Raw genomic sequence first — 17,005 nt, 5'->3', positions numbered from 1 at the left:
ACTGCCATACACTGCCATGTGTCTGTGAGCGAGGGAGGGAGGGAGAAAAAGGAAAAGTACGAGCTGTCATTGAGAAAAAACGGGAGCTGGAAGCATGTAAATATAATAATAACCACTGCAGCCAAGAAGAGCGCCTGACGAGCCCAGTTGTAAGTAAGCTATTAAGACTCGACTGTACACCGTGTTCGTGTTTTCCTCCAAAATCAATAAGTTCCGTTGGAGCAGCCTTTCAATGCCTCTCTCTGTCTCTCGCTAGAAAAGTTGACCCACACAACAAAGTAGAGCTATTTTTCAGCTACGAGCCCGACACGGAACCCGACGTATTAGTCAGAGGTCCCTTTACTACGGTTCGGAGCCGCGGACCTTCAGTAACAGTAGTAAATCACAGCAATAGTACATTCACGTAGTTGAACACAGCATGATAATATATTAAGTAAGCCAAAGTATTCAGAATACGTTACTCTCATTGAATAACGTAACGGAATACGTTACAGAATACATTACAGAATACATTTTGGGGCATGTATTCTGTAATGGAATACATTTTAAAAGTAACCTTCCCAACACTGTCTACCATACAGGCCTTGTTGGTGGAGAGCTTCAGAAGTAGTTGTCCTTCTGGAAATCTCTTTTCTCTCCATAGAGAAAGGCTGGAGCTCTGTCAGAGTGACCTTGGATTCTTGGTCACCTACACTCAGCTCAGCTTCTACCATTGCTCACATTGGTTTGGCAGCCAGCTCTAGGAAGAATCCTTCCAGACTTCTTCTATTCACAGATGATGGCAACCGCTGTGCTCTCTGGGTCCTTCAGGGCTGCAGAATTTTTTCTTTACTCTTCCCCAGATTTTTTCCTAGATACAGTTCTGTCTCAGCAGTCTACATAATTATTAATGTAATTCCTTTGACTTCATGGCATGGTTTGTGCTCTGGCATGCACAGTCAACTATGGGACATTATCAAATCCCAACTTATACAAAATCATCACCAATCAAATGAATTTTCCACAAGTGGACTCTTATCAAGTTGGGAAAGATCTGAGAGATGCCCCAAAACAGGATGCATGTGAGCTCAATTTTTAGTGCCACAGCAAAGGCTTTACATACTCGCCTGTGAACAATTAAATGAACCCATTTTGTAATAAGGCTGTAACATGACAATATGTGGAACAAGCGAAGTGCTTTGAATACTTTCTGGATGCTCTGTTTTTTTTGTTTATTATTTTTTATCACTTTTAAAACGTTTAAAATTGTTTTTTATATATGTGTTTGGTTAAAGTATAAGAATGTACAAGATTTGACAGATATTTGTCAGCAAAATTCAGTCTGTGACCAACAAATATTTAAGTATTGTGTGACTAAAAAGAAAAGTACATGTACAGCAAACATATTAAATATGTGTTTATTATTTCCTCAATCTGCATTTTATAGTTATCTCTGTGTTGCAGCACCACTCTGTGGAACGATGATGAACTTCAGTTAAAGCTTACTTCAAATCTCAAAGGTTGATGTTGGACAGCAACAGACAATTAAATAATCAATAAAATATATTCATGTGTTTAAACTCAGACTTTTCCTATGGTCTAATCCTATTTGACTCAGTTTTTTTTTTTTTTTTTTTTTAACGGTCACCATCAGCTCACAGTGAAGCAGATCAAAAGTAGATACAAGCACCAACATGTTTGCTTGTCCCACAAAATAAAAAAGCAAAACACAGACACAAAAACCACGCTTTATTTATATTAATTAAGTGGATCAAAACACATCAAAAACATCACTCACCACAGGCCATAGTTATCAATGACTATAAAGTCATGTATACACTGTCTTACCATGGAACTTGCAAAGTCATAACTGAGCAATAGCAGCCCTGATTAGGCTAGCACGTGTCTAACGTCTTTTTTTCTTGGTACACATTATTTTATTCTCTCTATGAAACATTTAAAGAAACAGACTGAACATTGTTTTTTAATATAATTAATAATCTTGAGTTGTTTTATTTAAGTTCTGCATGTAAATCCACAGCATCGGCTTCCTGTTATTCAGTTTCATGTGAAACAGCTGAACGTTGTCACCGCACTGTGCTCTGGTTTGGCTAATAACAGTCTTCATGTTGTGAGAACCTTTTATTTTGTTTTTGTTTTCTTGATTTCTGCAGGATCTCCCTTGCTTTTCTCACATGGTTTTGTGGGTTTCAAAAAGCTCTCAAATGAAAAACTTGATATGTTACAGTTTGGGTGTGGCTAACCAACACATGACACTCTTCAGTGCAGAAAACGATGAACATTGAAACACAGGTGCAGACTATTTTTTTTATTTTTTTTATTTATTATTTATTTATTTATTTATTTTTATTTTATTTATTTATTTTTTTAAATGACATCAGAAACAGCAGTATGCGACATTACGTGATGGCAGAGCTTCAGTTCATCCTTTGTCTTTTTTTTTTTTTTTTTTTTTTTTTTTTTTTTAAATAAATAGGACGGGGAATGAATGAGAGAAAGAGGGGGAGAGAAAGAAAGAAAACCAAAGGGGAGAAGAGACGGTGAGAAGGGGGGGAAGAGAGAGAGAAAAAAAAAAAAAAAAAAAAAAAAAAAAAAAACTCCTGGGTCACCTGTATGGAGAAAAAAAAACAAACAAAAAACAAACAAACAGAGGAGACAGCAAACAACAAAGAGCAACATAATAATAGAGAAAACAAAGCACCATCACAATAAACTAGCTAGTCATAGATATCAATAGTTACTAAATAATAAACGATATTGTGCAGCACGCAAGATAGACAGCGCACAGTGTGCTTTGAGGCAGCAGCCAAGAAAGCTTTAGTCCGCGTCTGTGAATACCCATGTGTACACCTGTGTGCATACCTGTGTGGATCAGCATGCTTGCATTCCAAAGGTTTCTCCATGTAATGATCTGCTAGGGAGTGTGGGGAGCCACAGCCCTGTCCTCCAGGGTGTGAAGCGGAGGAGATCAAAACTCCAGACATCCAGAGGCCCCCAGAACACAAGAGACCATGGAAGACCAACAGAGGGGCAGCCGCGCCACTGTTCCAGTAAGAGCTGAGGAGAGTCCCAGATGAGGGCTCACTCAGCAGCCGCGGAGCAGAAGCCAGGGGGAGTTGCAGTGACGCGCCCGTGAGCTCCGCCGGCCCCCAGCTGTGCCTGAGTGACCGAGCCCCAGGCCGAGAGGCCGGGGGCACCCCATCTCCAAAGGGGCCCGAGCGAACCCCAGGCCCCAGGCCCCGACAAGCGGCCGCCAAGGAGTGAGCCGGTGTGTACCCGGACGCCCACCCCCAGACACAAAGAACCACCAACACACCGACACCTGAGGGAGTCCGCCACCGGCAGGGGAAGTGGTGGTGGGTGGAGATAGGCCTCCATACCTTGGAGGGCCTGAGGTGTCCCCAGAGAGGTGGCGTCTGATACCCAACCTGACATATAGACACAGACATACAGGCACACACAGACACAAACATCCATTCCCACCCTCATGCTCTCATATACACTCACTCCACACTCAACCAACATGGAGACAGACATAAAGAGACGCTGTACACACGATCACACTCCCCAAGCGTACTCTACAAACCGGGTCTAGGTACCCTTGCCCCTGGAGGGGGGAATTGCACCCAGACCCAGGTGGTGTTACCCTTTTCCCTGCGGTGGGGAGAGGCAGACCACCCCGACTCCGCAGCAGCAGGGAGGCCCCACACCCCAGACCGCAGTCGGACGGCCAACTCCTCCTACTAGCCCTCCCGCTCCAGCAGGCCGCAGAGAATGGGGGTGGGAGAAGACTCCAAACCTCCCTCCACCCGCTCATTGTAGTGTTGATGCATATGTGTTCTAAGGTGCATTTAAAACCCAGGAGGGCATGGAGCTACCTGCCAAGGAGCAGCAGGTAAGCGCATAGTCCCTCCTGCTAGCCCTCAATGACTAAGTGTATTTAAAATTGAGAGGTGGGCAACGACGTCAGGGGTGAGGTATACACCCTGATGGTAATTTGGACTCCGTGATTGTGCCCACCCCCAAGATCCTATATGTATGTGTAATGAGAGTGTGAATAATGTGAATGTCTAAGTTGTGGGATAAAATTGAGGCAGAGGCAGCCAGAAGGGGACAGAGGGGGGGGGTAGGTGCAGACTAAAAACAGCAGGGGCATCATTCGGTGGCTGTACGATGCACAGAAAAGTTTCAGTACAGGATATGTGTGTGTTTGAAACTGAAGAGTTTAATCTCTTTATTTCTGCACTGCACAACCAGTGAGCAGCAGCTGACATGGTAAATAAATGAATTTTTTAATGATAATTTTTTTTAATTTTCAAAGTTAAAAAAAACAAAAAAACATCCCAAGTAGCTAGTATTGTTTTACCTGCATATTAAATATCCGAGTGAAGCTTGAAATTGTCTTGAATGAACCAGTGTCTGTTTCAATCTTCTAATAATGCTGGGTGTTACATCAGAGAACCTGCATTATAACTGTAAATATAAACATTTTTACTAGTTTGTCATTGAATTGATTTGTGTTAAAGTTAGGTTTCATGTAACTCATATCCCAAAGAAAGATTTTCAGAAGTTGGAGATGCTGTGTTACAAATCAGTTCTGTTATAGGATGGCAGTCCGAACAAACTCCAAGGTGATGTAGGACAGTGGGCAGGGTGCATAGTTAAAGGTCTTAGGAGTCCAGCACATGGAGAGGTGGAGGTTTTGTTTCAGGCACCAACTGAACGAGCAGACATTACATGACTGAGACTTGGGTGAAATATAATCCTGGCATTGTGTGTGCAGTGAATTACTTGAGAGTTGACTGTGGAAGGAACAAATGTACTGTTAGCAAGGTCTCTTGTAGGCTCACAGTCATCTTGTTGGGCTTCACAGACCATTGAATTGGTCTTCCTGTTTACACAGACAGGAGGTTGGTAGGATAACCTACTGGAAGCACCTATAAAGTGAAAAATGTTAGTAATAGACTTGAGCATCTGGCCTCATTTAGAGGTGCCGGGCTCTTTATTATAAATGAAAATGCACAAATACATATTAGTACATAGATGTGTCTCATACTGTTGTACGCACATCTCACTTTAAACTGCTGCTGCTTCATCCTCAGGCAATTCTCCCCTCATCAGGCTCCACCTTTGCTGCTGTATTTTCTTGTAATGATCACATTTAGAGGCGATCAAGTCAGACAAAGCAGAGTGCTGCATTGCCCAATAAGGAGATGCATCACAGCTACTAATTTAAACAGGGTGTTTCACATTGTATTATATTTATCTCAGTATACTAGCAAAATAGTTTTGGGATAGTCCACATACCATGAAGAGGCCAACTTTGAGTGGGTTTAGAGACTGATGAACTTCTTACAAAGTTCACCAAACAGTGAAAAGTGTATACGGTTGTTTAGACAAGTAGGATGTCAGTGGCTAACATGTCTTAATAACACCTTTTTCTAAACTCTTTTTTTGTTTAAAATGTGTTTTAAAAAAAAACAAAACCATTTGATCTGTAGTTATGAAAATGTATGTTATTCAAAAACATACACTGCATTATGTTCAAATACTAGCTTGCTAGCCGGTTCTCTTCAGTAGTAAAGTCTAAAGTCTCTAAGGTCTCAAGTAAGATTTTTAAGTTTATTTTATGTTATTTTATTTTTAATACAGTTATGTAATGTTCAATTATGCCCAGAATGGCATCGCTTTGTAGTCATCCACACCAACATGCACATGAAAATTCTTTGTGTCAGTGACCTGGAGTAACCCTCTTTTGAGCTGAGGCCATACCTCTGGGCCAATCACAGTTGTTCTAAAATCAGGCTCTCTGCCCTCAGCCAATCAGCACTTTTGTAGTGTGTCAGTGTCAGTGTTTTTATCACTGGCAGCACTAGTTGCCATGTTTTGGGTTTTGCCATTCATGAAATTATTTTTTCTCCTAAAGCTGTCCTGAGGAGTTTCCATGTTTTTTAGATTACCATGACTTGGATGACTGACAACCTACACGGACATATTTCTCCTAAAGCTTTTGTCTTTGTGTCTTTTGAGTGTTTTTTTTTTTTTTAATTATTGTATGGTGTAAGCTAGTCGTTCATTCACAAAGTAAACATTATAAGAACTCCCTCATCCCCAAGTCGACTGCTGATAATATTGTGATCAGTCTACAGACAGTCTACAGAAACATAAATATATATATATATATATATATATATATATTTAAAATATATATATATATATATATATATTTAAATATATATATATGTTTTATAAATCATATAATATACTTGCTGGTCCTCTGAGCAACACAAATCTTTGAAAAATATAAATTATGAGCTCAGACAGGCCTAAATCTTGATTTTAAAAAAGTGAAAAACCAATAAAACTATAAGATATCCATTGTCAAACAAACAATTTACTCGAGAGCAGTCCTGAAAGTCCTGGATGAAGAAGTAGCATCAGTGAGTGGTTCAAAGGCAGCTGAATGTTTTTAATTTTTGAAACCAACTGTTATTTTATACTCTGTGCACAATGACAGCTAAAAAACCCCGTAAAGATCAGAGAGGACAACAGATTTAGTCTGAAGCTCAGCCATCAGTGAGTCATTGTTGAACTTCTTTCTCAAACACTAAAGTCAGGCTCCATTTCTTTCTGTATATTTGAGATTAAAAATTATTTTGATGGAGAAATAAGTTTAAAAGTGCCATGGAGACTACTTCAGCTAGACAGAGAAGGGACATGTATAAACCTGCAAATGAATTCAGCTTAAATGCTGATGTTAATGTCCCTTAGTGAGGTTTTCCAAGTGATTACTTTCCTTTGAGCGCCTGAATAGGAACTGAGAGGGAAGTTATCTGTAAAACATAAGAGCATGGTACATCACACTTTCTTTAACCATTCTTTTGAAATATATAAAAATGTTACAGTATCTTTTTTAAATTTTTTAATCTTTAATGTGTTTTGATGGAAATAAGTCACCGTTTCCACTTCATGATCCACTTCTTGATGATTCATGATGAAAAGGCAAGACAGTTATACTGAGTAAACATTTGCACAGAAGGACTGTTGCTTATGAGAATGGCATGTCTTTGTAGGGTTTGTAGGTTCTCATTGATGCCACCATTCAAATCTCAGTGTCAATGACCCTGGAGTAACCCTCTTTTGAGGTGAGGCTATACCTCTCAGCCAATCAGAGTGTGAATCGGAAACCCAGCCTCCACTTCCTCAGTCAGGTTCTCTGGCTCATTTTTCATTCAGTGTTTTATGCACACAGATATTAAATCAAATTAAATGTAAACACTTTTATGAGCACAAAAACAGAAAAGAAAAGTTCGAGATTGATTTTCTTTAATTTATAGGTTTCATTATATAGGGTTTATATAACCACGATAACAGTCATATCAAGGCATGTGATTTTTGTGGTATGAAAAAAACACTTGTGGAGTAAAAACAGGGATGTGAAGGGGGAGAGCTCCAGTAGAAACAGCATCAACAGATCAGAAAGATTCTGATAAAAGAAGGCTCATGAGTACAGAAAAAATTCCGAGTCATCTTCATCATTGCTAACATTACATTCAAAGTGGACATGTGCAGAGGAGGGAATGGGAATATACTGGCGCCAAAGATGTTGAATATGGAGCTGTCAGAGAGGAGGAAAAGACCTCAGAGAAGATTCTCTGGATATAGTTTAGGGGGGCATGCAGCAGGAGATGGAGGTAGATGATCCGCTGTGGTGAACAGGAGCAGCTTAAAGAAGGAGATGCTGATGTGCTCTTTAACAGTACAAGTAGTGCTTAGAAAACATCTATAAATAATAGCTACATACAATAAACTTTCAATACTCTGAATTGAAACTATTTAAACCGTAAGTACAGCTCCACCTCACAGCATTCTTTTTCAAATATGAGGATTTCCAGCTGGTGTTCATGAAGCTCATCGAGCAGACAGTTTTTTTGGACTGTTTTTCAGACATTTTACAAATAATGCTGTTATTGAATGTTCAAATTTTAAATCTGAAAATGTTTGCTGGACAGATCGTTGATGTTTTGCACCAAAGAAAAAAGAAACGTTAAGCAATTATTTAAATTTTCTTTTCGGATGAATAAATCCTTAGTTTAAGTTCTTTAGCGTGCCTTAAAGAACAGGTTGAAGTCTTTCACAAAGATGCTGAACACCAAATACACAATGTGATGGATAATTTCAGTCAACACTGAGAGGTTGAACTGCCATTAAGGTGTAAAAACCTCTGGGGCATTTCAAACATGCTACAATTCATTAGGATAATTTCTCTGTTGCCGTTTTCTGTACATCAAAAAACCAACAAGAGCAGTAACAAGAAGCAAAGCAGAAACTAACAGACCAACTTTCAGTCCAACAGATCCATCCTCCTTCCCTCCATCCTCCTTCCCTCCATCCTCTGTGAGTCCTCCTGTCTGACCTGCAGGTGAGAAACAGGTGTGAGGTGTCAGGTAGGTGATGAGTGAAGAACAGAACAGAATCCATTTCCTCTTCAAACTGCTGTCAGACATTATCTACTGCACTCTGATCACATCACTCAGACCAGCTGCTTTCTACAAAGTCTCATCAACAACATCTTTAGAAACAAACATCAACAACCAGGAAGCAGCTTCACCTCTGATCACACACACACTCAACTCTACTCACTCACCCGGAGGATCAACAGCTCTCAGGTAGATGATGCTGATGGGGTCAGTCTTCAGATGAGCTCTCTTCCTGCGGCTTGTTCTTCTCTGGACAACACGACACTCGTATGTTCCAGTGTCATTAATCGTCACGTTCTTCAGAATCAAAGACACGTCTCCATCCTTCATCTGTCTGTCCTGCAGATCTACCCGGTTCTTAAAAGATGGATGCTGGTCCTCAGGATCAAACTGCCCATCCCGGTAGGAAAGGACATATTCATCTTCTATATCAGCTCTGCTCCACTCTACAACTATAACGGAGATGCCCTTGTCTGGAGCTTGACATGGCAGAGTGACATTCCCTCCAGACTCAGCTGGGATGACTTTCTGGTCTGAAAGCGGGAACACCATACAAGCAGAGAGGTTAAAGGGATCAAGTGTTCACTTCTACAGCAGAAAGTCACAGTGATCAGACCTGATGCTGACCACAATCTTGTATACTAAGTACAGAACACAGATGAATGACATTGAGCTCCAAAATAGCTCCTGAAGTCTGCAGTAAAACTAATGTAAAAAATACATATTTCAGGCCAAACGAAGTAGCTTCATGAACCTTAATGAGGACTTGTTTTTTTAGTATGCACTCTAGATATAAGAATGTGTAAAAACAATACAGACAGGAAAGTGTTACAAAGTTTCCTGTCTTTAAACACCTTTGTGAAAGTGTCATATATATATATATATATATATATATATATATATATATATATATATATTTAAAGATATTACCTTTGTTTTCAGCGGTTGCGTGTGAAAAGAGTTGATAAGCACACAGCAGGAAAATCCACACTTGAAATGATCTTCGAGTCATTGTGTGAATGGATTAAAAGCCTCTTGAGGAGTCTTTGTAATGCTGAGGCAAAGATGTAGAAGTCAGAGTGTGACTCTTTGGTACTGTAGGGTTATTAAAGTTCACACATGCTGACCATCAGATGAGGTGCTGATTGGTCAAGCCCCGTTTGCCTGAAGCTGCTGATGTTAGTGGGCATGGCTTTAATTTTTTGTACGTGTGATGTGTTTGTGTGTGATGCACTCTGGGTCCTGGATTACGTCACACACAGTTCACGTTTTATCGCTTGTCCGGACGTCGAGTAAACACCGGCGGTGCACGCGCGGAAATAGCGGAAGTGGGAAACTGATGAAGAGTGAGGCTAGGCTAAAGAGTACAACCACTCCACACCAATGACTGTAGAAAACACACACACGCACACAAAACGTAAACTCGAAGGACTGGAGCTGCTGATCGAACAACTTTATCCTCAGCTGCAGTGGTTTAGTAGAAACCTGCTAATCCCAGACACCACCGTAGAGCTAACAGACAGAGCTAGCTACCGACAGGACAGTAGTTTAGAGGAGTTGGTTATGCTACTGTCTACCCTCGACACAGCGAGGAGTGTACCAGCCGCGGGATCGTAGCCAAACATGGATCCCAAGGCTCTGGTAGTAGTATGGTCAATACCACCCGTTGCTAATGCTATCTCTGAGTCGTTGTATCAGCTGTCATAAACAATCAGCTTCTAAGCATGACTTAGACCAGGTGTCATCAGTGACAGTGAAGGGCCTGCACTGGACCAGACACAGTTTAAGTAGATTTGACAACGTTTTAAAATACGTGACATTCTGGCGTGCCAGGAGAACAATGCGCAGTGCAAATATGCACTGAATGTTCATATTCTTATAACAAAAATGCAGCAAAATGTTGGTATTAATTAAAATCAACACCTCATCTAAAACCAGGGGCGATTTTAGTCAGCAGGGCTGGAACGTTTATTTCCGCGGGGGCGTCATTGCGCTGCATAACCCGCCGCGTACCATAAAAACGCCGATGGTCTCCTTTGCCGCGGGACGTGACAAAACTATGGCAACGCCGGCATGTTACGCCTCGGGAGTGAGAATGGGCGTTGAATTAGCAACAGCAAAACATGGAAGAGCTGAGTTTGTGTCTCACAAACAGATTTTTAGAGATTTTTACTTTTTTATAAGACTGGTGTAAAAAAAAAAAACACTGACGCGTTCATGTTCTCCTTCTTTCACTTTGCTGTATATAAAGAGAACAGAGAGGCTCTGCTTTGTGCTTATATTCTCCTCCTGTGTGTTTGTGTGTGCAGAGTTTCTACCAGAGCCAAATGTCATCTACTCCTCACTGAAGTCGTCCACCAGTCCAACCACTGGGATCCAGCTGCTGCTCTCTAACTGGTCCACACAGCAGCTCAGACCTGACACATTCACTGTAAACACACTGGTTTATATTCTGTTTGTTCTCCTCATGAAGTTAAGTACAAGCAGAGCTGAGAGTCGTCTGCTTATCAAACAGCTACACATTTTATAGGAATTTATGGACAGAAATCTAAAACCTGTGAATCTGAAGTTCAGGAACAGATTTTCCTGCATCTACAGGATGGATCACAAATTACAGTAAAATATTATTTTTAACATCTTCTTCATGACTAAAGTGTTCAGCAGCAAGTTTCCATAAAGAATAAAGTAAAAAGTGACTCAAATTCGTAAAGCGAGTCAGAACAGACACCATGTTTAAGAAAATCTTTAATGTGCTCATTTAAAGTTTAGAAAAGAATTAAGTACTTTTAATGAATGTGATGTTTGCCTGTACGCTCTTAACACTGTCTGTTTCACTGTGCAATGTAATAAACAAAGAAATTAACATGATTTTTTTCATGTGAAGCAGCAGTACAGGTCATTTGTAATCATGTGGTCGTGTGGATTTGTTACACAGCTTAGTATCATACACATTCACATTTCAAGGTCAAACTGTTATTTTAATAAATGCAAATCATTTTTTAATGTAAACAAAATTATTTGCAGCACTAACAAACTTCCTTTATGTACAATGTGCTTGGTTTTCTCACATGAACTCTGGTGATGGATTTTCCTGACATGAACCTGACATTAAACACCTCAAAAACACTTCTGTTTTAACATTCATTATTTTTTTAATAATTACTATGACACTGGCCTTGAACTATAATGCTGTATTGTGACACATGAACAATAGACTAAACCAGAACTGTTTCTGCAGTATGTAGCCCACTCCACATGCTCATTAGTGTTTGTCTTCACTGAACTTTAAATCACGATGTCACATAAAAACACATCACACTTTCACAAACCTCCATGGATTTAAATTCATAACAGTGTAATAAGTATTGATTTGGTGTGTTTACATTAGAAGATGTGGTAACAGGTGTGAAGGCACCTGACAGCAGCTGCTAGTTCAAATAGTCTTTTCTTCTTTTTTTTTAAAGCCTGTTCTTCAATCAGAAGCTGATTTAGCAAAAAAGTTAGTTCTGGATTTAGTTTCAAGTTAGTGCACTGAAGCTCACCCCCTCTTAACCTTCCGACCAATTGTTAATAGAATAAACTGTTCGGTTGCTGCCCTCTACTGGCACTGGAGTGCTACAACACTCTTCAACTCTGAGTCTTCACCACTAAAAATGTAAAAACTCCACTTTATGAATGTGCATCAGCTATTTTGCATCTGATATGGAGGAAACTTCACACTAATACAAGTTTTATAAAATGTCTTCTGTAAATACTTTTTATAGGTTTGTTCACACCTGCTGTTCACAGCTGGTTTCACATAAAGTCCAACCTGCTCAGTGACATCACACGGATCAGGAGTGCTCAGCTCTTTAAAATACAAGCCTGCTACACATGAATTTTATAGACACTGAATGCAACAACAAATAAAAGCACAAATATGGGTTCAATTTTTTTGATCTATCCATAGTAATATACATTATTGGCCACTTTATTAGGTACACTTTGCTAGTACTGAGTTGCACTCCCTTTTGCCTTCAGAACTGCCGACCAATGATCAATCCAACTTCAAAATATAGTAGAAAGATAGTCTGAAAATATAAGAAATTATTAAACAGAAAAGTACTAAACAACTCATGGTGATGATGCTGATTAGAATCATAGGTCCTTCCACTCCCTGGACAACACGGCACTCGTATATTTTTATATAGTTTCCTTAATCGTCACATCCTTCAGTATCAAAGACACGTCTCCATCCTTCATCCTTCTGCCCTTCAGACCTATTCTCCATTTCTCAGGCCTTCACACACTCTGCAGGATCATGTTTAAATAATCTGCTAAAGGTCCACTGCCCTCTCTCCCAGACATATTCATACCTCCACACTTATGTCATCTGAACCTTTCCAGTCCTCATCCACTTCATTACTACCCTTATTTCCTCCTGACTAATCCTCTGCACTTCCTGATTCATTGATTGTCCTCCTCCCTCCATCTCACAACCCTGCAGAGGTTACATCTCTGTCAATGACAACATAGTACACCTATGTTGTAGTACACTTTTTAAATCCTTCCCAGTGCTAGAAGGCCTGATTCAGGACAGAAGAGAGTTGCTATTATTATTAGAGGTTAATCTGCATTAAAATAATGTAAAGTCTTTAAAGTGGTAGACAGAGTGGCTGATACTTTACGTGTGCACTCAGGTTTTAGACTTCAAAAGTTTTTCATTCCTGGTTTTACTGATTAACTACTTTGTAAGTGGACAGCCTCTTTGACTACAAAATAATTCATGCACGTGTCTTTGCATTTTAATCCAAAAACATTTGATTCTCATGTATTTGAATTAAAGGTTTATCCTGTCTTATTTTTTCCATTTATGAACTTTCTTATGTGAATTGTGTACCTCACTGCAGTGTTTGGACACTTGGTCCATAGTTTAGAGGGAAGGAGTGGCGACCTCTGGGTACTGGATGTCTCCATTTTCATTTTTGGGCTGTGCTTTGTTCTGTAGTCTCTCCTTCCTTATTCCGTTGTACCTTTAAGAGCTTTTTCCCCTGCTGCAGATGAGAAGAGTGGATAAGCACACGTCAGGAAAATCCACATTAGAATTGATTTATGATTCATTGTGCGGATGAAATAAAATCCTCTTTATCATATGAAATGTCTTTTGTAGTCCATGATGATGTCGTATTGGACTCCAGTGGTGCTAACGCCCAGAGCAGCCGGCGTCGGTGGTGCGTTTTGTTGACCGTACGACTCCAGAAATGTGTAATTATATATTTTTTAAGAGTTTCATCAGAGCTTTGAAGAGTTTCTCCTTTTCAGTCATCTGCTGATCTGCTGTAGGTCTTATTGGTGAAGCCTCCAGTGGGTGTCATGTTGCATTTCTGACCCTTGTGAGTATGTGCACGTCTGACCCATCTGGCAGTTATTATTGGTATTGGCTCAGTGTGTACTGGGAACCCAATTTGTTCTACTCATGTGGGAAAAGTGCATCTTCCACTTTCTTCCTTCCACAACCCAGGTCATGAACAGCCGAACCGCGATCTGGATGCGGATGCAGATCGTTTCTTTTTCACTAGGCGCAGCTTTTCTCGTATTTACGGTAGAGTGATTCTAATCTGCGCAGAATTTTTTCTTTGGTTTTACGACTCATGACACAAAAGCCCAAAGGAAACAGACCAATCCCGTGCACTGTAACGATGATGTTACTGAACCAGCCATATTATTTATCCAGAGTGCGTGTGAAAACCGAAAGCCCAGTTTGTTAAAGCTGAGATTAGGTTTTATATGAAATGTAGGCTAGTTAAGGAAAAAGAGAAACAGAAGCTCAATCTCGATTTTTGTGTTTATTATTATTTTAATAAGAAACCACAACTTCTTCAAAAGCTCCTTTTTTTTCCCTTTTTTAAACAATTTTGTGAATGCAAACCTCATCTTAATTGTTGTTGTAGCTGCTTTTAGTTCCCTCATTTCTGCAGCATCTGTTTGGGACCTACACCTGTTTGACACGGTGGCCCTGAGAGATGAAATGCACTGCAACGCAAGAAAACATAAGCAAATAGAAAAACAAAAAAAAAATGCTGCATAAAGACACAAGTGAAGTGATTTAGGGGAGACAATAACTTAATGGAACAGCTGTGCAAGTGACAAAAAACCGAAACATGTGAAGGAGCAGAGAGGCTCACTGAAAAGAAGCCGGGGATTTGTTTGTGTTGCGAGGGAGAAAAAGATGCAGATAATGTGTTTTCTAAATCTGAGATTCATATGTTTGTTGACCTTTTGCTTTTCTCAGCTTGCAGTGGATTTGGCCTCTCAGGGCCACCATAGTTAAATGCTTTAATCTAATTTAAACATCACAGCACAGGTACTTCTACTACTGGACGTCTAACCGTAAGTTATGAATATTACATACACAAAAATGAATAGTAAAAGCTTCCTATATTTCGAGCAAATGACATTTTAGTTTGTGTGTAAAGTACATGTGAGTTGTTCTGAAAATAAAAGTGTGCTGTGAAATAGTTTTGAATTTCTGACCTCGCATATCTGTAGTTATAAATTGTGATTCATGTTAAGACATTTGGAATCTAAGAAGAAATAAGAAGAAAAAATGTGATAATCTCAAACAGTTTGTTCCTTATGCATCAGAAAGATTTTCTTCGATAGTTTGTTGTTATTTGCCTTTTTGTTTTCAGAGGTAACACAGTGCAGGTGTCTGCATTTCTAAAGGGAGTTCTCTGAGCGCAGCATCATTTTCCACCGGTGGCGATTCATCAGAAAGTCGTCCTTCACGTTATTAGAAGCAAAAACAAGTCAAAGTAATCAGCAACAATTAAAATATAAAAAATATATGATTGAAATATAAAATTAAATGTCTCTTGATTTGCTGGTTCAGGGGATCCAGCAACTGGGCAGTGAAAATGCTAAAGGTAAATTTATCACAAAGTTCTGTGTCTTGTTTAATCACGAGCGCTGTGCCAACATCTTATGAAACGCTGGTGGCCACTCTGACGGCCACTAGGAAGAAGGTGATTGACTTCCAGGGAGAGCTGGTTCTGCAAAGTGTCCACAACAACGTTGACATCATCCGGCTCCAAGAATGAGAAGCCGGTGCTGGGATAGGACAGCTTTCCTTCACAACACTCAGTTTTAGAACTGAACTCCAATCACCAATCGGATTTGACTTAACAGTACACCGCCAGACTCAGCTGGCATTTCTGCATAGGATTTTTTTGCTTTTTGCTTTCAGTGTGACAAATTAAGTATTTTATGCACTTCAGTGATTTGGACCACAGATCAGGAATATAATACTTTTTGCATTCACTTGCCTCTACAGTTTATTATCATGACCCCAGATGACCCACAGGACATAACTTACAGCTTTACCACCCTGAGCACACCTAAACTTGTGTGATCCTAAAAGCTAAGCAGGGTTGGGCCTGGTTAGCACTTGGATGGGAATTTGCCTGCGAATACCAGGTGCTGTAAGCTTGGGGTTACTGTAGAGCATGTCGCCTACTTACATGAAGGATATATGTATATGAGCAATGCTCAACTTCACTTTCAGGACAGCCTGAACACAAAAAGAACTTAATAAATTAACAAAACACTAACAATTAGAAACATACCCCACTTTTCAAAACACAATACTACATAGATTCAGAAGTCCAAAAAACAGAAAACACTGGGAACAAACCCCGGGATCCGAACAGTCTAGCAGTTGAGCTTCCTCACTTTTGCTCTTTAAATCATAACTTTTATCAAAGATCCATTTCTTTATTTTTCCATTTTACTTTCATTGGGTTACATGGCACACTGCACTTTCCATGTGAGTCAGTGTCACATGATCCACAGCCACAAAGACAATAGGGCCATGCTGAAATCATGGGATCAGCACCTAAATGTGAAACTGCTGAGGTTTTTTTTGTTTTTGTTTGTTTTCTTTTTCTTCTTTTTTTGTAAAATGTTCAATTCAATGTAGTCAATATAATTTTATTTATACAGCACCAAATCACAATAAACAGTTGCCTTAAGGCATTTTATATTGTAAGGTGGACCCTACAATAATGCATAGTGATCCATTACTTGTTATTGTAGTCTATTACATCACATAACATGTGGGGCTAATATTCAGTGATCTCATTTGGTTACAGTAATGTCATGAAAACCTGCCATTGTGACAGCCCTAATTGAGCATAGGGTAAAAACATACCCTATGCTCGTAAAAATAGCATAAAGACAGTCTTTTCTCCAGTAACTTCAGTCTTTAGCATGGAAGCCAAATCATGTTACATTCATCATGTTCACCTTCTTTTTAAGACAGTAAAAAAAAAGGTCAACATGTTATTTCAGGACATTTTTAGATAAGAAAGCAGGACTCATGGTTCACCTTTCTATTCCTGCACAAATGATATTTTTAGAAACTGAAACGGGTTAACTAACTAAACAAAGGTTTCAATGGCACAAGTCAGACATTTAAAGATAATTTTGTTTTTTATTTTTCTATTATTTTGTTTTAATGGGGTTCTGTATGGAGTAACATGACACTC

At 39.6% G+C, this 17,005-nt stretch overlaps 1 protein-coding gene and 1 pseudogene across 1 annotated transcript; one reads left to right on the top strand and one right to left on the bottom strand.

The window, feature by feature from the left end:
- Window positions 1-7,926: 7,926 nt before the first annotated feature.
- Window positions 7,927-10,262, bottom strand: LOC120730578 (programmed cell death 1 ligand 1-like). The gene is made up of 3 exons (XM_040027004.1): window positions 9,411-10,262; window positions 8,648-9,013; window positions 7,927-8,416 (listed from the first exon to the last, which is right to left on the bottom strand). Exons 1-3 carry the CDS (start codon window positions 9,490-9,492, stop codon window positions 8,244-8,246), a joined length of 621 nt encoding a protein of 206 aa, XP_039882938.1. The 5' UTR covers window positions 9,493-10,262; the 3' UTR covers window positions 7,927-8,243.
- Window positions 10,263-14,964: 4,702 nt separating this feature from the next.
- LOC120730584 lies at window positions 14,965-15,559 on the top strand (annotated as a pseudogene).
- The last annotated feature ends 1,446 nt before the right edge of the window (window positions 15,560-17,005 follow it).

This window comes from Simochromis diagramma, unplaced genomic scaffold (assembly GCF_900408965.1).
Source record: "Simochromis diagramma unplaced genomic scaffold, fSimDia1.1 OVJJ01000780.1, whole genome shotgun sequence".
NCBI classification, from domain to species: Eukaryota; Metazoa; Chordata; class Actinopteri; order Cichliformes; family Cichlidae; genus Simochromis; species Simochromis diagramma.
The sequence above is the reverse complement of the archived record's forward strand: the minus strand, read 5'-3'. Positions and strand labels throughout refer to the sequence as shown.